At 45.2% G+C, this 17,379-nt stretch overlaps 1 protein-coding gene, 2 long non-coding RNA genes and 1 pseudogene across 3 annotated transcripts; 1 reads left to right on the plus strand and 3 right to left on the minus strand.

Moving 5' to 3' along the window:
- Positions 1-2,003: 2,003 nt before the first annotated feature.
- On the minus strand, positions 2,004-2,758 carry LOC123130388 (uncharacterized). The gene is made up of 3 exons (XR_006463817.1): positions 2,567-2,758; positions 2,375-2,457; positions 2,004-2,246 (listed from the first exon to the last, which is right to left on the minus strand). It is a non-coding gene; the product is annotated as an uncharacterized lncRNA (long non-coding RNA).
- A 138-nt stretch (positions 2,759-2,896) lies between these two features.
- LOC123130389 (uncharacterized) lies at positions 2,897-4,394 on the minus strand. The gene is made up of 3 exons (XR_006463818.1): positions 3,926-4,394; positions 3,604-3,811; positions 2,897-3,496 (listed from the first exon to the last, which is right to left on the minus strand). It is a non-coding gene; the product is annotated as an uncharacterized lncRNA (long non-coding RNA).
- Positions 4,395-4,492: 98 nt separating this feature from the next.
- Positions 4,493-5,545, minus strand: LOC123129500 (uncharacterized). Its single transcript, XM_044549644.1, has 2 exons — positions 5,418-5,545; positions 4,493-5,330 (listed from the first exon to the last, which is right to left on the minus strand). The coding sequence occupies exon 2, from the start codon at positions 5,312-5,314 to the stop codon at positions 4,493-4,495; it is 822 nt and encodes a 273-aa protein (XP_044405579.1). The 5' UTR covers positions 5,315-5,330; positions 5,418-5,545.
- Positions 5,546-6,233: 688 nt separating this feature from the next.
- Positions 6,234-11,095, plus strand: LOC123129501 (disease resistance protein RGA2-like; annotated as a pseudogene).
- Positions 11,096-17,379: the final 6,284 nt, after the last annotated feature.

Below are 17,379 nucleotides of genomic sequence, written 5' to 3' on the forward strand. Positions count from 1 at the left end.
CCCAATGCGTCGGGGCCGATCAAACTCTTCTGTGACAACACTGGAGCTATTGCACTTGCCAAGGAGCCCAGGTTTCACAAGAAGACCAGGCACATCAAGCATCGCTTCAACTCAATTCGTGAAAATGTTCAAGATGGAGACATAGATATTTGTAAAGTACATACGGACCTGAATGTAGCAGATCCGTTGACTAAACCTCTCCCTAGAGCAAAACATGATCAACACCAGAATTCCATGGGTGTTCGATTCATCACAATGTAACTAGATTATTGACTCTAGTGCAAGTGGGAGACTGTTGGAAATATGCCCTAGAGGCAATAATAAAAGGATTATTATTATATTTCCTTGTTCATGATAATTGTCTTTTATTCATGCTATAATTGTGTTATCCGGAAATCGTAATACATGTGTGAATACTTAGACACCAACATGTCCCTAGTAAGCCTCTAGTTAACTAGCTCGTTGATCAACAGATAGTCATGGTTTCCTGACTATGGACATTGGATGTCATTGATAACAAGATCACATCATTAGGAGAATGATGTGATGGACAAGACCCGATCCTAAACATAGCAGAAGATCGTATAGTTCGTTTGCTAGAGTTTTTCCAATGTCAAGTATCTTTTCCTTAGACCATGAGATCGTGTAACTCCCGGATACCGTAGGAGTGCTTTGGGTGTACCAATCACAACGTAACTGGGTGACTATAAAGGTATACTACGGGTATCTCCGAAAGTGTCTGTTGGGTTGACACGGGTCAAGACTGGGATTTGTCACTCCGTATGACGGAGAGGTATCTCTGGGCCCACTCGGTAATGCATCATCATAATGAGCTCAAAGTGACCAAGTGTCTGGTCACGGGATCATGCATTACGGTACGAGTAAAGTGACTTGCCGGTAACGAGATTGAACGAGGTATTGGGATACCGACGATTGAATCTCGGGCAAGTAACATACCGATTGACAAAGGGAATTGTATACGGGGTTGCTTGAATCCTCGACATCGTGGTTCATCCGATGAGATCATCGAGGAGCATGTGGGAGCCAACATGGGTATCCAGATCCCGCTGTTGGTTATTGACCGGAGAGCCATCTCGGTCATGTCTACATGTCTCCCGAACCCGTAGGGTCTACACACTTAAGGTTCGGTGACGCTAGGGTTGTAGAGATATGAATATGCAGTAACCCGAAAGTTGTTCGGAGTCCCGGATGAGATCCCGGACGTCACGAGGAGTTCCGAAATGGTCCGGAGGTGAAGAATTATATATAGGAAGTGCAGTTTCGGCCATCAGGAGAGTTTCAGGGGTCACCGGTATTGTACCGGGACCACCGGAAGGGTCCCGGGGGTCCACCGGGTGGGGCCACCCATCCCGGAGGGCCCCATGGACTGAAGTGGGGTGGGGAACCATCCCATAGTGGGCTGGTGCGCCCCCCTTGGCCCACCCCCTGCGCCTAGGGTTGGAAACCCTAGGGTGGGGGGGGCGCCCCACTTGCCTTGTGGGCCACTCCACCCTTGGCCGCCGCCCCCCTAGGGGAGCCTATATAAAGGGGGGGAGGGAGGGGCAGCCGGACCCTTGAGTCTTGGCGCCTCCCTCTCCCCTGCTACACCTCTCCCTCTCGCAGAAGAACGGCGAAGCCCTGCTGCGGTGACTGCTGCATCCACCACCACGCCGTCGTGCTGCTAGATCTTCATCAACCTCTCCTCCCCCCTTGCTGGATCAAGAAGGAGGAGACGTCACGCTGACCGTACGTGTGTTGAACACGGAGGTGCCGTCCGTTCGGTGCTAGGATCTCCGGTGATTTGGATCACGTCGAGTACGACTTCCTCATCCCCGTTCTTTGAACGCTTCCGCGCGTGATCTACAAAGGTATGTAGATGCAATCCGATCACTCGTTGCTAGATGAACTCATAGATGGATCTTGGTGAAACCGTAGGAAATTTTTTGTTTTCTGCAACGTCCCCCAACAGTAGTTTGGCTTCAACATGCGTACCTTGTGAATGTTGTGGTAGACAATAGAGGTGTCTTCTTCGTCCATGAATGTCTGCTGCAGTGCCACTCAGTGAAGAATTCTTCAATGCAATCAAAAAGAGCGTCATGTATCTTGTCGGCCTCGTACATAAGGCAAGTTTTCCTTGTTGTGTCCTCTGTCTGGTATGCCATTGGGTCCATTATGGTTATCACGTGGGCCATCATGTCCCAGTTGAAGCAGCACCAACCATGTTGCATGACGGCGGGGATTGTAACCTGTTACATAGGGTGAGAAAGATGGAAGTTAGGCGTATGTCAAGCGTCGGCATTGCTTGGGTTCTGATGCAGTTCTACCCACTGTAAGAACAGAGAAATTTGGATGAAAACAACTCTGGAGACATTACCATCCGACAGTTTGCGATGTTGCACTTCACTTCATTTCCGATGAATTGCCTTTGTATTGACATGATTCTTGTGGTATTTTCCCCTGCAATGGCGTGACACTAGCATGTCACCCAATATAAGAAAAAAAGGGTAGGATATTTCTAGAACTATGGCAAGAAAGTGGGCAGTGTGCTGTAGTTGTGATTTCATACCGCAAAATCAGGCTCAAGGAGCAACCGGTAAAGTTCGTCTGGGCTGGCACGGTGTGCATGTGACTCCATCTGTCCAATTCACCGGACGATCAAGGACCCAAGCTCTTGGTCCAATTCAGAACAATCGCATATTTGTGACTTGATGGCATTGCCGCTGACTGCAATGATCCGTGGGTCAGGGTGTGAGACCCAATCCCTGTGAAAATGGCATCGGGGGGAAACAAGTCAGCTTAATCTACTGGGTGCGGCAAGGTCGTCGCGCCCTCCACACTTGCTTATCTTTGGAAAGTACCTGGTATTGCTTACCTTGCTAGGTCATAGGGTGTTCTTGATCGCATCCATTCTCTGATGGCTTTTAGGACGCCCGGCCCGTGTGTGCGCACCAGACGGTTGCTCAACCATGGGTCTTTGGTGAAACCGGTGTGGGTAGCTTTGATCTTTGTTACAGCCATGTTGTTGACTTGACCAAAGACAATATGTCCCTTGTTGTCTCCAATCTCATCGTTAAGCATCATTAGCTGGCCCACTAGGTGGTCTGAGTGTGTCTTCGTCGCCAAGGTAGGTGAAATCAGAGTGGCCTTTCCATCCTTCTTAACAGGCGTACTGGCTTCGTTGTGTCTGTCTATGTCCAATTCGAATGATGGTGCGTCTGCGAGCATTGGTGATTTTATTGCCCTAATGTACTTGCATGGACAACCTATGAGAACTTCATATTATCAATGGAGGAAAACATTGGCAACCTATTACCTGGCGCGTCATCTGCCCTTGCTCGCTTTTGGCCCCTAGTAGGTGTTGTGGACAATTGGTCGGTGGTGGTCAAGACCACTGGTTTGGCGCGTTCAACGGGCGTCAAGGATGGAGATGACAACTCCAGCCTTCGTCCAACTATTTGATGTGCGAGTCTGCTCGGTGCTTCTGCGTTGTGTGAACCTGCATAAACAACACAGTTTAGTTCAGGCTGTGTGAAAAAAGGACAGCTATTTTAGAGTCATCACGGCCGGGTGTGTGTGTGTGGGGGGGGGTTGGGTGGAGAGTACCTGCACCACTGACGCCTGGTGCGGGTTTGACAGCGCGATAAGATGCATTGGGTGCGGGTGTTGTCAAATTTGGTTTGACAATGTACACCTATAGCAGTTTTTTTGTGAATTGAATGTTCTCATTTGCAATGTTCCTTCTCATTTCATTTGCGATATGCACACACTTTGCGTTGTGCTCTTTAAGTGCCCATCCTAATGGAGAAGCGGCCTGCAAAATGTAGGCAGATGTTAGGTTGTTGTGTGGAGGTGGCCCGCACCAATCCCAGTCTAAAACAAAGATTTTTTTTGTCTTTGGTATGTGTGAGTGTGGATTGTGTCTCACCAGCTCTGGGTTTTGCATCTGGATCCAGCGAGCGTAGTCGCCGGGGCTGAATTTGATGCTGCTTTTATGTGTCTATGGAAGGTTGCTTGTGTCCGCATTGGTATACTCTCCCCGTCGAGTGGTCTCTGGGTTATGACTGACGAGTGCATACTGATTTGCTGAGCCTTCAGCCTTGTGCTCCATTGCTTTCTTCTTGCCATGTTTCTCGTTCAGCCAGTTGTGCCATGTGTAGCACATGGCATTCCAGTGTCTTGCCTGCATAAGGTTGCGCGTAGTTTAGTATGTGTCGCGCTATCATAGTTGTGGTTAAACATACATAGCTGTTACCTCAGGGACTATGAAGATTGTTCTCCCTAGCTTTCTTGCTGAGCACACGAGGATCATCCATTTCAGGGTCTCCCCGTCGAATAATTGTATCCGTGGCATTGTCGTTTGCTTCAAGTTCATCATGCCCAGTTCGACATTATCTAGCACGAACACCTGTCGACATGAAAAGCACATGTTGATTATGTTAGTGCAGAGCTTCAAACAAATCGCCAAAAAGAGCATTCTGTAACTTTGGGGGTTTTATTTTAGTGAATTTGGCCTATCCAACTGTGATTTTGATGGATTTACCTGAAAGAAAAGGTGACACCCAGAGAGGTGGTTGGGTGTTATGTTTGCATGTGTTTCCAACTTCAGTTTGCAGACTGCTTCTAGTAAAAAATTGAATGAATATTTGCACCAATTGAAGAGGGAGATGTTTTCCGCATCCTTGATGGCGCCCCAGTAGTCGATGGTTGAGTGATCATGTTTGGTGCACGGTGCGAACAGACTGCCCATCACAAACGCAACAAACGCCATCTTGAAGGAATCCTTTTCTAGACGGCTGGATAGTTCGTTTATTTCCTTGCCGATGAACACTTCAAGCGAACTTAAGCTGCGATCAGATTTCTCTGTCCACCCTATAGAGTTCCTGATGAACTCGATTGCTTCAAATGTGATGTCTGCATCTTTCCCATGGATGTCTCGTTGACCACATGGGATGCCAAACACTTTGTGGAAATCCTCTGGATAAAAAGTAATTGGCGTTCCACCGTCTCTCAGGATGATGCAATGCTCTTTCACATCCACCTTGGTCATGAGGAACTTGCTGAACTTGAGATTGATTTTCTGAATCATGGGGATACGCAGTACACCCTCGAAGCCAATCTCCTCAACAAGGAATCTTTTGTAATCCGATAATGCAGCAACGACCTCTGTTACTTTCTGAATAGCTATCCTAGATGTGTGTTTAGTGGACCTGCTTGTCGATCCCAACGGAGCTGCTACTTCTATTTCTTCTCCATCTCTTTCCATTGTGGGCGGGGTCTGGATCTGCCGTCTGACTTGTTGTTCTCCTTCTTCCATCGATCTGTGCGAAAACCTGCAGGGGAGAAGGCACGGGGGGAGATGTTTCAGCTATAGTTTGATTGTTGTGCTGACGACCTCGGAGATGTGGTTCAGAACTTACCTCGCTGCGCGGCGAACCCCCGGCTGCTCCGTCGCCTGAATCCGCCGGCGAGACCCTCATTTCTCTGTTTTGCTAATGGATACTGCTTTCGATCTGTTGTGTCTGTGCGCGTGCGAGGGGTGCGTGGCGTGTGGGTACAACATCTTAACTCTCTACGGCATAACGTGGTTGGGGGTTGGGGGTTGGGTTCTACTGCGTGTAGCACTTGCCCCCCCTACGCACCCGTGGGTTCGCTTTTTGCCGGTGGGAGCGTTGGAATTTTTGTCTCTGCACGTCTTGGCTGATGCGTGTGGTGCACGCCGCACAGGTGATCATTAGCTACATATGAATTTATTTGCCGTGCGAGATTACAAATGTTTGGACTGCACCGTACTATGGCCTTAGTCAAACCTAGTAAACTACATAACCCATGCTGTCAGGGAGAAGAAATTAAAAATCTTGATCAGGTCGCGCTCCGTCATGGCATCTGGTACGCCACACTGCTCAGTACTGCCCACCGGCTGACCTGGCAAGCACCACGAAGAGCATTAGCAAGCAGATCATCATGGTGTTCCTCACCACGTTGCATATGTCGTCCATGGCGCGGCCCATTCCGAACATGACGTTGCTCCCTCCTCCGGCGGCCTTGATGAGTAGGTTAATGCCAACCCCGGTGATGTAGAATGCGTATTGGTCCACCCACAGCCAAAAATCACAGGGGCCTCCGTCCTGCGCGTGGTTACAAAACTGATCAGGGAACAAAAACAGTGGAGTAATCTCCTGCTGCATGTGCGTTCTGTGATACTTACTGCCTGGTTCGGGCACTTGTAGAACCGGATGCCCGGGTTACGATCCGTCCCGGACACGAACCACCTGGTCCTCGTCCCAGTGCACCTTGGGCACATGATCAATGGCAGCAGTGGGGGAGGTGCCCGGAGATGCCGCGCCGACGATGAACTGCTCGACATCTTGGCACAGTGGCGGGGGGTGGATGGGAGTGAGAGATGTTTGTGCATGCTTGACTGAGGCCGTGTGCTCGCTGGTTCCTGTCCAGCAATTGCATGGTCTTTAAATACATTGAAGCCAAGAAATGTGTGGCCTCCTTTGGTTTAGAGGAATTTCATAGGAATTCTAGAGGATATGATTCTTATAGGATTTTTTCCTTTAGAGCACTTTGGTTCATAGGAATGGATTCCTATTCCTACATAGGATTGGCTCCTATCCTCCATATTTCATAGGAAAATAAAAAAAGCCTAGACTCAATGGAAAAATTCCTTTGGTGTCAACCAAATGACATCTTGTTTCTTATTCCTACTCATAGAATTTGAGATACATGTCATCTCATTTCCTACAAGATTACTATTCCTATGATAATCCTATCCTATGAACCAAAAGAGGCCTATACGTTATACAGTGTCTCATGCAACGGTAGTATTCCGTCCTCCTCCCTGCGATGTACAATCATACGAGCAGCGGCTTGTCAGACTGATCTGTCAGGTTGGTCCATCTAAATACATGAATACGAACCATGCCGCTCTCCCGTTTCTCTATATACGCCAAGTAGCAAGGCAGCTCGCCCCGCATCGCGACGCTCTGCCCACCGTAGATGCGTTGGGTGCATCTGTCGCTCGGTGCAGCGATGCACTTCTCTTCCAGACACAGCCAACTTCACTCCATTGGCCAACCTGCTCAGCTCCCCTGATTCCGTTCGTCACCGCCGCTGCTCTCCTCCTGTAGTTTGCTCCCCCCACCTGTGCCGGCGCAGCGGCTCCCGACGCCAATCATCTTTGTGCAGGAGCAGCAGGTACGTACACTGTGACTAGAATCTAGATGTATAACGTATTCCCCTTCACAGAGATGTGTAGTGTACTGAACTTGGTTGCTCTGCCTCCAGATGCAGATGGGTTTTGCAGCTTGTAAAAGCGGGGGCTGAAGGCTGGTATTCCATCCTCTTTGATTCTGTCCAGCCGCACCTCTCCGGCATTCTTCCGCAAGATCTGAAGGCCCAACCCTTGTGTAAGTGAACCATTCTGTTCCTCTGGCCTCAGGCAGCGACATTACCAGTAGTGTTGCTGCTGCTTCTTTTCCCCCTTTGCTATTTGGTAGTGACTAACTGCAAGAACATTCCTATTGATGCGTGCAGCTTGCAGCATCTCAACACACTCACCAGCAGCGTGAGGATGGCCACCGCTATCAGTGCGGCAGTGTGGGCATTGCGCAAGGCGCTGGCTCCCGTTACGGATGACTTTCTCAAGGATTGGGCGGCCAGCGACAGTCTCGGCCCCAACATCACCGCCCTCAAGATGGAGCTGCTGCGCGCACAGGGGATCCTCTATAACGCGCATGACAGGGAGATCACCAACCCTGCGCTCCAGGACCTGTTGCACATGTTGCGGCAGCTGGCGGACGGGGCCGAAGACGTGCTTGATGAACTGGACTACTTCCGCATCCAGGACAAGCTCGACAGCACCTACCATGCAGCTGATAAGCATGCCGGTGGCTGCACCCATGGCCTCGCTCTGAACGCGCGGCACACTGCCAGAGCTGTTGCCAACAAATTCAAGTTCTCCTCGGGCGGCAACAAGCAGACACCAAAATTGAAGTTTGATCGTGTGGATATGTCTAAAAGGATGGCAGACATTGTACAGCAGCTGGATCCTATATGTGCTAAGGTGAAGGAAATCCTTGATCTAGAGCTTCGGAACCTCAAACCTGCCTAAGGCAACAGACCCAAAACCACGTCAGCAATAATAGAGCCAGAGTTATTCGGGAGGAATGTTCAGAAAAAGAACATTGTGGATGACATTACCCATGGAAAATATTATGCCAATGGACTTACCGTGCTTCAAATTGTTGGCCCAGGGGGTATTGGAAAGACGACTTTCACACTACACGTATATCAAGAGGTGAATAGCTTGTTTGATATTATGATTTGGTTATGTGTTTCTCTTAATTTTGATGCAAATAGGTTGACACAAGAGATTGTGAAAAATATCCCCAAAGTTAATGATGAAAAAGAGAATGCTAGTGAAGAAGAACTCATCGAACATAGATTAAAGCATAAGAGGTTCTTGCTAGTCTTGGATGATGTGTGGACATATCACGAGGATGAGTGGAAAAAACTGTTAGCTCCGTTCAGAAAAGGAGAGGCAAGAGGTAACATGGTTATTGTCACAACTCGAATCCTAGAGGCAGTAACAATGGTAAAAACAGTGGATTATTCAATAGAACTCAATCGCTTAGGAACTGAAGATTTTATGCATTTGTTTGAAGCATATATATTTGGTCACCAACAGCCATGGAAAGACTATCCTGAATTACTTGATGTTGGAAGAGCAATAGTGGGGCATCTGAAGGGTTTCCCTCTTGCAGCAAAAACTGTAGGTAGATTACTAAGAAACCAACTTACATTGGACAGTTGGACAAGTGTTCTTGAAAGCAAAGAATGGGAGTTACAAACCAGCGACTATGACATTATGCCAGCTCTAAAGCTTAGTTATGATTATCTCCCTTTCCATCTGCAACAATGTTTTTCCTATGGTGCTTTGTTTCTTGAAGATTATGAGCAAAGAGTTGGTTCAATTATGGATAGGGCTGGATATTTTAGATTCATGTGATCAGAGGAAAAGACTTGAAGATGTTGGGCTGTGCTATTTAAATGACTTGGTTAATTGTGGATTTTTCAAGAAAAATGAAAAAGAAGATGGCAGTTCTTGTTATGTTATGCATGACCTACTGCATGAGTTAGCAGTGAAGGTTTCCTCATCAGAGTGTCTTAGCATGTGTAGTTCTAATGTGAAATATATACAATCTCCTCCATCTGTACGCCACTTGTCTATCATTATAGATGACGGAGATGTCAATGATAGATTGGCTTTTGAAGATTTTAAGAGGGATTTAAGTTCATTGGGTGAAAAATTGAAAGTTGAAAACCTAAAAACTTTGATGTTATTTGGAGAATACCAAGGATGCTTTGCCAAGAGTTTTGGTGCTTTGTTTGCAGAAGCAAAATCTCTTCGTGTTATTCTTTTATCTGGGGCATATTATAGGTATATTGTGGAGGATGTTTTACACAACCTTCCGAGACTTGTCCATCTTCGCTACCTGAGGATAACACCTTCTGCAAGACTGAACAGAAACATCTCAAGATTGTATCACCTGAGAGTTATAGATTTTGACAAAAACAGTGTCCATCTTGATTTTCCAAGAGATATGAGCAACCTTATAAATGTTCGCCATTTTCTTGTCCGGGACAGGGACCTTCAGTATAGAACTTTTGGTGTGGGAAAACTGGAATTACTTCAAGACTTAAGAAGCTTTATGGTTAAAAAGGAAAATATAGTTTTGAATTTAGGCAGATTGGTCGGTTGGCAGAGTTTGGTGAGTCACTGAGAATTCATGGCATTGAGAATGTTGAGCGACAGAAAGAGGCAAATGAAGCTAAACTGATGCACAAAATCAACTTACAGAAGCTAATGTTACAATGGGGTATTGATCGACATAATAAGGATCCTGCACAAGAAGATCATGTTCTTGAAAATCTTAAGCCCCATAGCAGTCTTGTAGATCTACACATTGGAGGGCATGGAGGTGCTACTTGCCCTTCATGGTTAGGTGAGAACCTCTTAGTTAAAATATTGGAATCTCTTTGTCTGGTTGATGTTGCTTGGAGCAATTTTCCACCTCTAGGGGAGTTGTGGTTTGCTAATGAGCTTGGTGAAGAGCATCTGAGTGGTATCCCAAGCCAGAGCTTTCAAAATTTGAAAAAGCTAAAATTGGTTAAGATACCAAGGTTGAGAAAATGCGTTGGAAATAGCACTTGTCATTTGTTCTCTCACCTAGAAGTGCTCATTGTTAAAGTTTGCGCTGAACTCTTGGAGCTGCCGTTTCTAGGCTGTAAATCAAAGCAAGAGGCAAACATGACTTGGTTCCCTAGATTACGGAAGCTAGAGATTGAAGACTGCCCAAAGCTATTGATATTGCCCCCTGTTCCTTGGACTCGTGATCCATGCTCTGCCACGATAGCACGAGCTGGATCGTGTTTTGAGGAGCTGAGTTATTATAGTGAGAAGTCTAGATCGACATTGAGTGTCAAGGGGAAGGAGGGTGGTCTAAGCGATAGCAAGTTCTGGAATGTGCTGGCATTGCGTAATTTAACTGATCTTGAAGAGCTGGAGATGAGTAAATGCCCTCCTCTGCCATTAGATCACCTCCAAATGCTAACATCTCTGAAGATTCTCAAAATATATCGTTCGGATATTTTTTTGCCACTGAGTGATGTCATGTACCAGTTACCAATTGATACCCTGCATATTTGGCGGTGTGGTGCTACCGGGAAGGAGTTGACACAGTTGCTCACTCACTTCATGAATCTCAGCAAGTTGGAAATATCCTATTGTGAGAAGATAACAATGGTTGGTGTGATGGAGCAGCAGGAGACGACAAGAACTGCATCATCTTCAGATAATAAAGCGGAGCAAGCACAAATTGAGCAGCAGCAGCAACAACAGACAAGAGAAGAGGAGGAAATAGCAACAGCATTAGGAGAAGGACTTCTGCTCTTGCCTCCCCAGCTGCAGGAATTGGAGATTGGCAATTGCCCAGAGCTGGCCCTACTCTCCAGTTCGCTCAATGATGGCGAACAAGGAGGAGGATGGCTCCAAGGCCTCCGCTCCTGTCGCGCCTGCATATGCCCTTAGTCAACATACGCAGCGGACTGAACAAGTGCAAGTTCAGAGTTACCCAGACCGATGGATTGGGCAGGAAGGAAATATAATCTGAATTAAACACTCTCTCCCCCACCTCGCTCCTCACCTGCTCCCTTCTCTCCTCCTCCCCAAATTCTAGATCGAGATCTAGGGCATTACAATCTGGTATTCAGAGTCAATTTTTTTTCTCGATCCACGCCGCGCCGCCGCTCTCCTATCCTCTTGATCGTCCGGTAACATCCACTAAGCCAGGTGCGAGCCGCTCCGGCAAACTCGCCCAAAATCCTTCTCGGGGTTCGGATCGATTCGGAGCGAGATGACGGCGCTGCCATCCAAACCCTCGGCGCAGACTCGCCGTGTCCTGGACGCCATGACGGAGACCATCGACAAGCTTCAGAGCCTGCTCGAGACGGTGATTCGCCGGCTGGACGCGAGCCAGAAGACCGCGGACGAACGCCACCAGACGCAGCTCTCCTACAACGACCAAGTCTCCGTCGAGCTCAAGCTCCTGTCCAAGAAGATCAACCTCACGCAAGCCGATGTGGACGAGGCCCGCAAGGCTGCACCGACCGTGGATCCCGCGGCGACCGTCTCCGGCGCCGCATCTCCATCGGGCGTCACGGCCACCGGGGACTCCTCTGCACACCGTCCACCACCTCCACCACCACCACCGCCACCACCGAGTCGCCCTCTGCCGCTGCCCTTCTACACCGACGGTGCAGCACAGCTTCCGTTTGCCCGCCTCGTCAACCACGGTCCGCCGCTACTCACCGCGTGGTCACCATCGTCCTAGGAGCTTGACCGCCACGGCGACCACTACATCAAGCCGCCCAAGCACGATTTCCCGCGGTTCGACGGCGACGCCCCGCGCATCTGGCTGGACCGCTGCACCACCTACTTCGAGCTATACCGCGTGCCACAACACAACTGGGTCATCACAGGCCTCATCACTTTTATTATGACACAAGCAACTATGATCTCTAATTGTCATTGCAAACATGTTTATTCATAATAGGCTGAATCAAGAACGAGGGACTCATCATATTTACAAAAACAAAAGAGGTCGAGTTCATACCATCTTTTCTCATCTCAGTCAGTCCATCATATATCATCATAATTGCCTTTCACTTGCACGACCGAACGGTGTGAATAATAATAAGAGTGTACGTGCATTGGACTAAGCTGGAATCTGCGAGCATTCAATAAACAGGAGAAGACAAGGCAATATGGGCTCTTGGTTAAATCAACAATGATGCATATAAGAGCCACTTCAACAATTTAATTATGGTCTTCTCCTACTGACCCCCAAAGAAAAGAAAAGAAATAAAACTATTTACACGGGAAAGCTCCCAACAAGCAAAAGAAGAACGGGAAATATTTTTGGGTTTTCTTTTTAATTATTACTACTACAGCAGAAAAATAAACTACTACTATTTTTTCGGTTTTTCTTAAGGTTTAACAATCACACAAGAAGAAAGCAGGAAAAAGAAAATAAACTAGCATGGATATTACAGTGAAAAAGTATGAGCACTGACATCTACAATGAGTGTGTGTGAGCATAAATGTAATGTCGGCGAGAAATACGTACTCCCCCAAGCTTAGGCTTTTGGCCTAAGTTGGTCTATGGCCACGGCTGGCCTGGCGGATATCCATAATAATAGTTGTTGGGGTCGTACTGTGATGAGGAGGAATAGTTGGGATCATACTGTTGTGCAGCGGTTATCTCCTGCTGAGCTGCAGCGTGGAGTCGGGCTACCTCCGCTCTCCTCTCGTACTCTTCTGCCTCCTCTCTGGTAATAACATATCTTCCTTTTGTCTGTGAATCAAAGAAGGCAGGAGCAGGGAGAGTAATACGGAAAACACGTCGTTTATCAAAAATTAAGCGATATAAGAGAGGTGATTCAGGCTTCTCGACAAACTGGTACGAAGCCTTAGAGTTATTGTCTAAATATGCAGGAGACAACTCCATATCACCCTCACGAATGTCTATTTCAAGAAAATGAGCTAAGATGGTTTCATAAATTCCTCCAAAGAAATCTCCATTATGTCTATTATGATGCAACCTACGAGCTACAATGGCTCCCATATGATAAGATTGGTCCCCAAACACAGCACTCCTAAGAATGCTGAGATCAGGGACACACATGTGACATGCTTCATCCTTAGCATTTATGCATCTACCGATGAAGGGAGCAAAATAATGTATAGCAGGAAAGTGAATGCTCCCTATGGTAGCCTGCATTATGTCTCTGTATTCCCCCACAGTTATACTAGCAAGAAAGTTTCTAAATTCAGATTTAGGGGGATCCCTAATACTGCCCCATGATGAAAGTTCGCAAGCAGAAGTGAAATCCTCTAAGTCCATGGTATAAGATTTATCATAGAGATCAAACATGACTGAAGGAGAATTACGCGAAGATGAATACTCAAACCTCCTCACAAATGAACTTGTGAGATCATGATACTGGGGGCATTTGTTAGCCTCAAAATCCTCAAGACCGGCATTGCATAAATATGCTTTGAATTCTTCTTTAATTCTCGCACGGTCCATAAAATTTTCCGACGGCCATTCGCAAGGCCGTACTGGAGCGTCTCTTGGTGGATCCTCGTCAGCATCACGCATAGCAATCCTGGGTCCTTGCTTCTTAGAGGAACCACCTTGGAACATCTTCCTAAACATATTGTTTTTCTATGAAAAATTCTGAAATTTTTAGTGACTTTAAAATAAAAGTAAACCAACTTCAAGAAAACTGATAGCAACTACTCCTACAAGTGCCTAGAGCCTATATCAAGCATTAGAACTACTTAGAACCATATAAATTTGACATGCAAGCTCAAGAACATGGTCACCTATGCAGCACAAATTTGCAAAGAATAAAGCACTAGAACAAAAACTAATTGGACCAATGGAGGAGTCACATACCAAGGAACAATCTCCCCAAGCAGTTTTGCGAGAGGTGCTTTGAGCAAGGAGATCGAAAATCACAGCAAAAGTGGCTGGAACTCGTGCTTGAGTTGGTTTTTCGGGTTTGTGTGAGATAGAGGAAGAAGATGGGTGCTGGGATAAGTGGAGGAGGGCCACCGTGGGCCCACGAGGCAGGGGGCGCGCCCTATGAGGGGGCGCGCCCACCACCCTCGTGCCAGGTGGCAGCTCCTCCCGCGGTAATTTTTGCACAGTAAATCCTCAAATATTCCCGAAAAAATCATATTAAATTGGCATGGCATTCTGAGAACTTTTATTTTCGGGATATTTTTATATTGCACGGACAAGTCAGGAAATAGACAGAAAATACTATTTTTACTTTATTTAATATAAATAACAGAAAGTAAAAGTGGGGTACAGAAGGTTGTGCTTCTAGTTTCATCCATCTCATTCTCATCAAAAAGAATCTACTAACAAGGTTGATCAAGTCTTGTTAACAAACTCATTCCGATAATCATGAAACCGGAGAAATTTCGACTAACACTATGTTACCTCAACGGGGATATGCACATCCCCAATAATAAGTATATCATATTTCTTTTGGACGGTAGGAAGAGGAAATTCAAAACCTCCAAATATAATCGACGGAATTTTTCCAATAGAGTTGATACTATGAACTTGAGGTTGTTTCCTTGGAGAGTGTACCGTATGCTCATTACCATTAACATGAAAAGTGACATTGCCTTTGTTGCAATCAATAAAAGCCCCTGCAGTATTAAGAAAAGGTCTTCCAAGAATAATATACATACTATCATCCTCGGAAATATCAAGTATAACAAAGTCCGTTAAAATAGTAACGTTTGCAACCACAACAGGCACATCCTCACAGATACCGACAGGTATAGCAGTTGATTTATCAGCCATTTGCAAAGATATTTCAGTAGGTGTCAACTTATTCAAGTCAAGTCTATGATATGAAGAGAGAGCCATAACACTAACACCGGCTCCAAGATCACATAAAGCAGTTTTAATATAATTTCTTTTAATGGAGCAAGGTATAGTAGGTACTCCGGGGTCTCCAAGTTTCTTTGGTATTCCACCCTTAAAAGTATAATTAGCAAGCATGGTGGAAATCTCAGCTTCTGGTATCTTTCTTTTATTAGTAATGATATCTTTCATATATTTAGCATAAGGATTTGTTTTGAGCACATCAGTTAATCACATACGCAAAAATATAGGCCTAATCATTTCAGCAAAGCGCTCAATCCTCATCATCCTTTTTCTTGGATGGTTTCGGAGGAAAAGGCATGGGTTTCTGAACCCAAGGTTCCCTTTCTTTACCATGTTTCCTAGCAACAAAGACTCTTTTATCATAACGTTGATTCTTTGATTGTGGGTTATCAAGATCAACAGCAGGTTCAATTTCTACATCATTATCATTACTAGGTTGAGCATCATCGTGAACATCATCATTAATATTTTTACTAGGTTCATGTTCATTACCAGATTGTGTTTCAGCATCAGACATAGATATATCATTTGGATTATCAGGTGGTTCAGCAATAGGTTCACTAGAAGTTTGCACAGTTCTATCATTTTTCTTCTTCTTCTTTTTAGAAGACTAGGAACATCAATATTATTTCTTTGAGAATCTTGCTTGATTCTCTTAGGGTGGCCTTCAGGATACAAAGGTTCCTGAGTCATTCTACCTGTTCTAGTAGCCACTCTAACAGCATAATCATTTTTCTTACTATTCATTTCATTTAGCACTTCTTTTTAAGCCTTAAGTACTTGTTCTACTTGAGTGGTAACCATAGAAGCATGTTTACTAACAAGTTTAAGTTCACCTTTAATATTAGTCATATAATCACCCAAGCGTCTAATCATATAAGCATTTTCTTTTAATTGTCTACCAAAATAAGCATTGAAGTCATCTTGCTTAAACATAAAGTTATCAAACTCATCCAAGCATTGACTAGCAATTTTAGTAAAAGGGACTTCAGCTTTATCATATCTATAGGGAGAATTTACCTTTACTACCTGTGTCTGGATATCGGGATCAAGAGGTTCTTCGGTAGATAAATAATTAAGATCATATGTTTCATCAACATGCGGTGAATTAAGACCATGTATTTCTTCAATAGGAGGTAAATTCTTAACGTCTTCAGCTTTAATGCCTTTTTCTTTCATAGATTTCTTTGCCTCTTGCATATCTTCGGGACTGAGAAATAGAACACCTCTCTTCTTCGGAGTTGGTTTAGGAATAGGCTCAGTAATCGGAGCAGGAGTTGGCTCAGGAGCTGGCTCAGGAGGTGCCCAATTATTTTCATTTGTCAACATATTATTCAATAGAATTTCAGCTTCATCCGGTGTTCTTTCCCTAAAAAGAGAACCAGCACAACTATCCAGGTAATCTCTGGAAGCTTCGGTTAGTCCATTATAAAAGATATCAAGTATTTCAAGTTTCTTAAGAGGATGATCAGGCAAAGCATTAAGTAACTTGAGAAGCCTCCCCCAAGCTTGTGGGAGACTCTCTTCTTTAATTTGCACGAAGTTGTATATTTCCCTCAAAGCAGCTTGTTTCTTATGAGCAGGGAAATATTTAGCAGAGAAGTAATAAATCATATCCCGAGGACTACACACACAACCAGGATCAAGAGAATTAAACCATATCTTAGCATCACCCTTTAATGAGAACGGAAATATTTTGAGTATATAAAAGTAACGCGATCTCTCATCATTAGTGAACAGGGCAGCTATATCATTTAACTTAGTAAGATGTGCCACAACAGTTTCAGATTCATAGCCATAAAACGGATCAGATTCAACCAAAGTAATTATATCAGGATCAACAGAGAATTCATAATCCTTATCAGGAACACATATAGGTGAAGTAGCAAAAGCAGGGTCAGGTCTCATTTTATCTCTAAGTGATTCTTTGTTCCATTTAATTAATAACCTCTTAAGCTCATATCTATCTTTGCAAGCAAAAATAGCGGCAGAAGATTCCATATCAAAAAGATAACCCTCAGGAATAACAGGCATATTTTCATCATCACTATCATCATTGTATTCAGATTCAATAATTTCTTTTTCTCTAGCCCTAGCAATTTGTTCATCAAGAAATTCACTAAGGGGCACAGTAGTATCAGGCATAGAAGCAGTTTCATCATAAGTATCATGCATAGCAGAAGTGGCATCATCAATAACATGCGACATATCAGAACGAATAGCATAAGCAGATGCAGGTGTCACAAACTTACTCATAACAGAAGGTGAATCAAGTGCAGAGCTAGATGGCAGTTCCTTACCTCCCCTCGTAGTTGAGGGATAGATCTTGGTTTTTGGATCT

This window comes from Triticum aestivum, chromosome 6A (genome assembly GCF_018294505.1).
Source record: "Triticum aestivum cultivar Chinese Spring chromosome 6A, IWGSC CS RefSeq v2.1, whole genome shotgun sequence".
NCBI classification, from domain to species: domain Eukaryota; kingdom Viridiplantae; phylum Streptophyta; class Magnoliopsida; order Poales; family Poaceae; genus Triticum; species Triticum aestivum.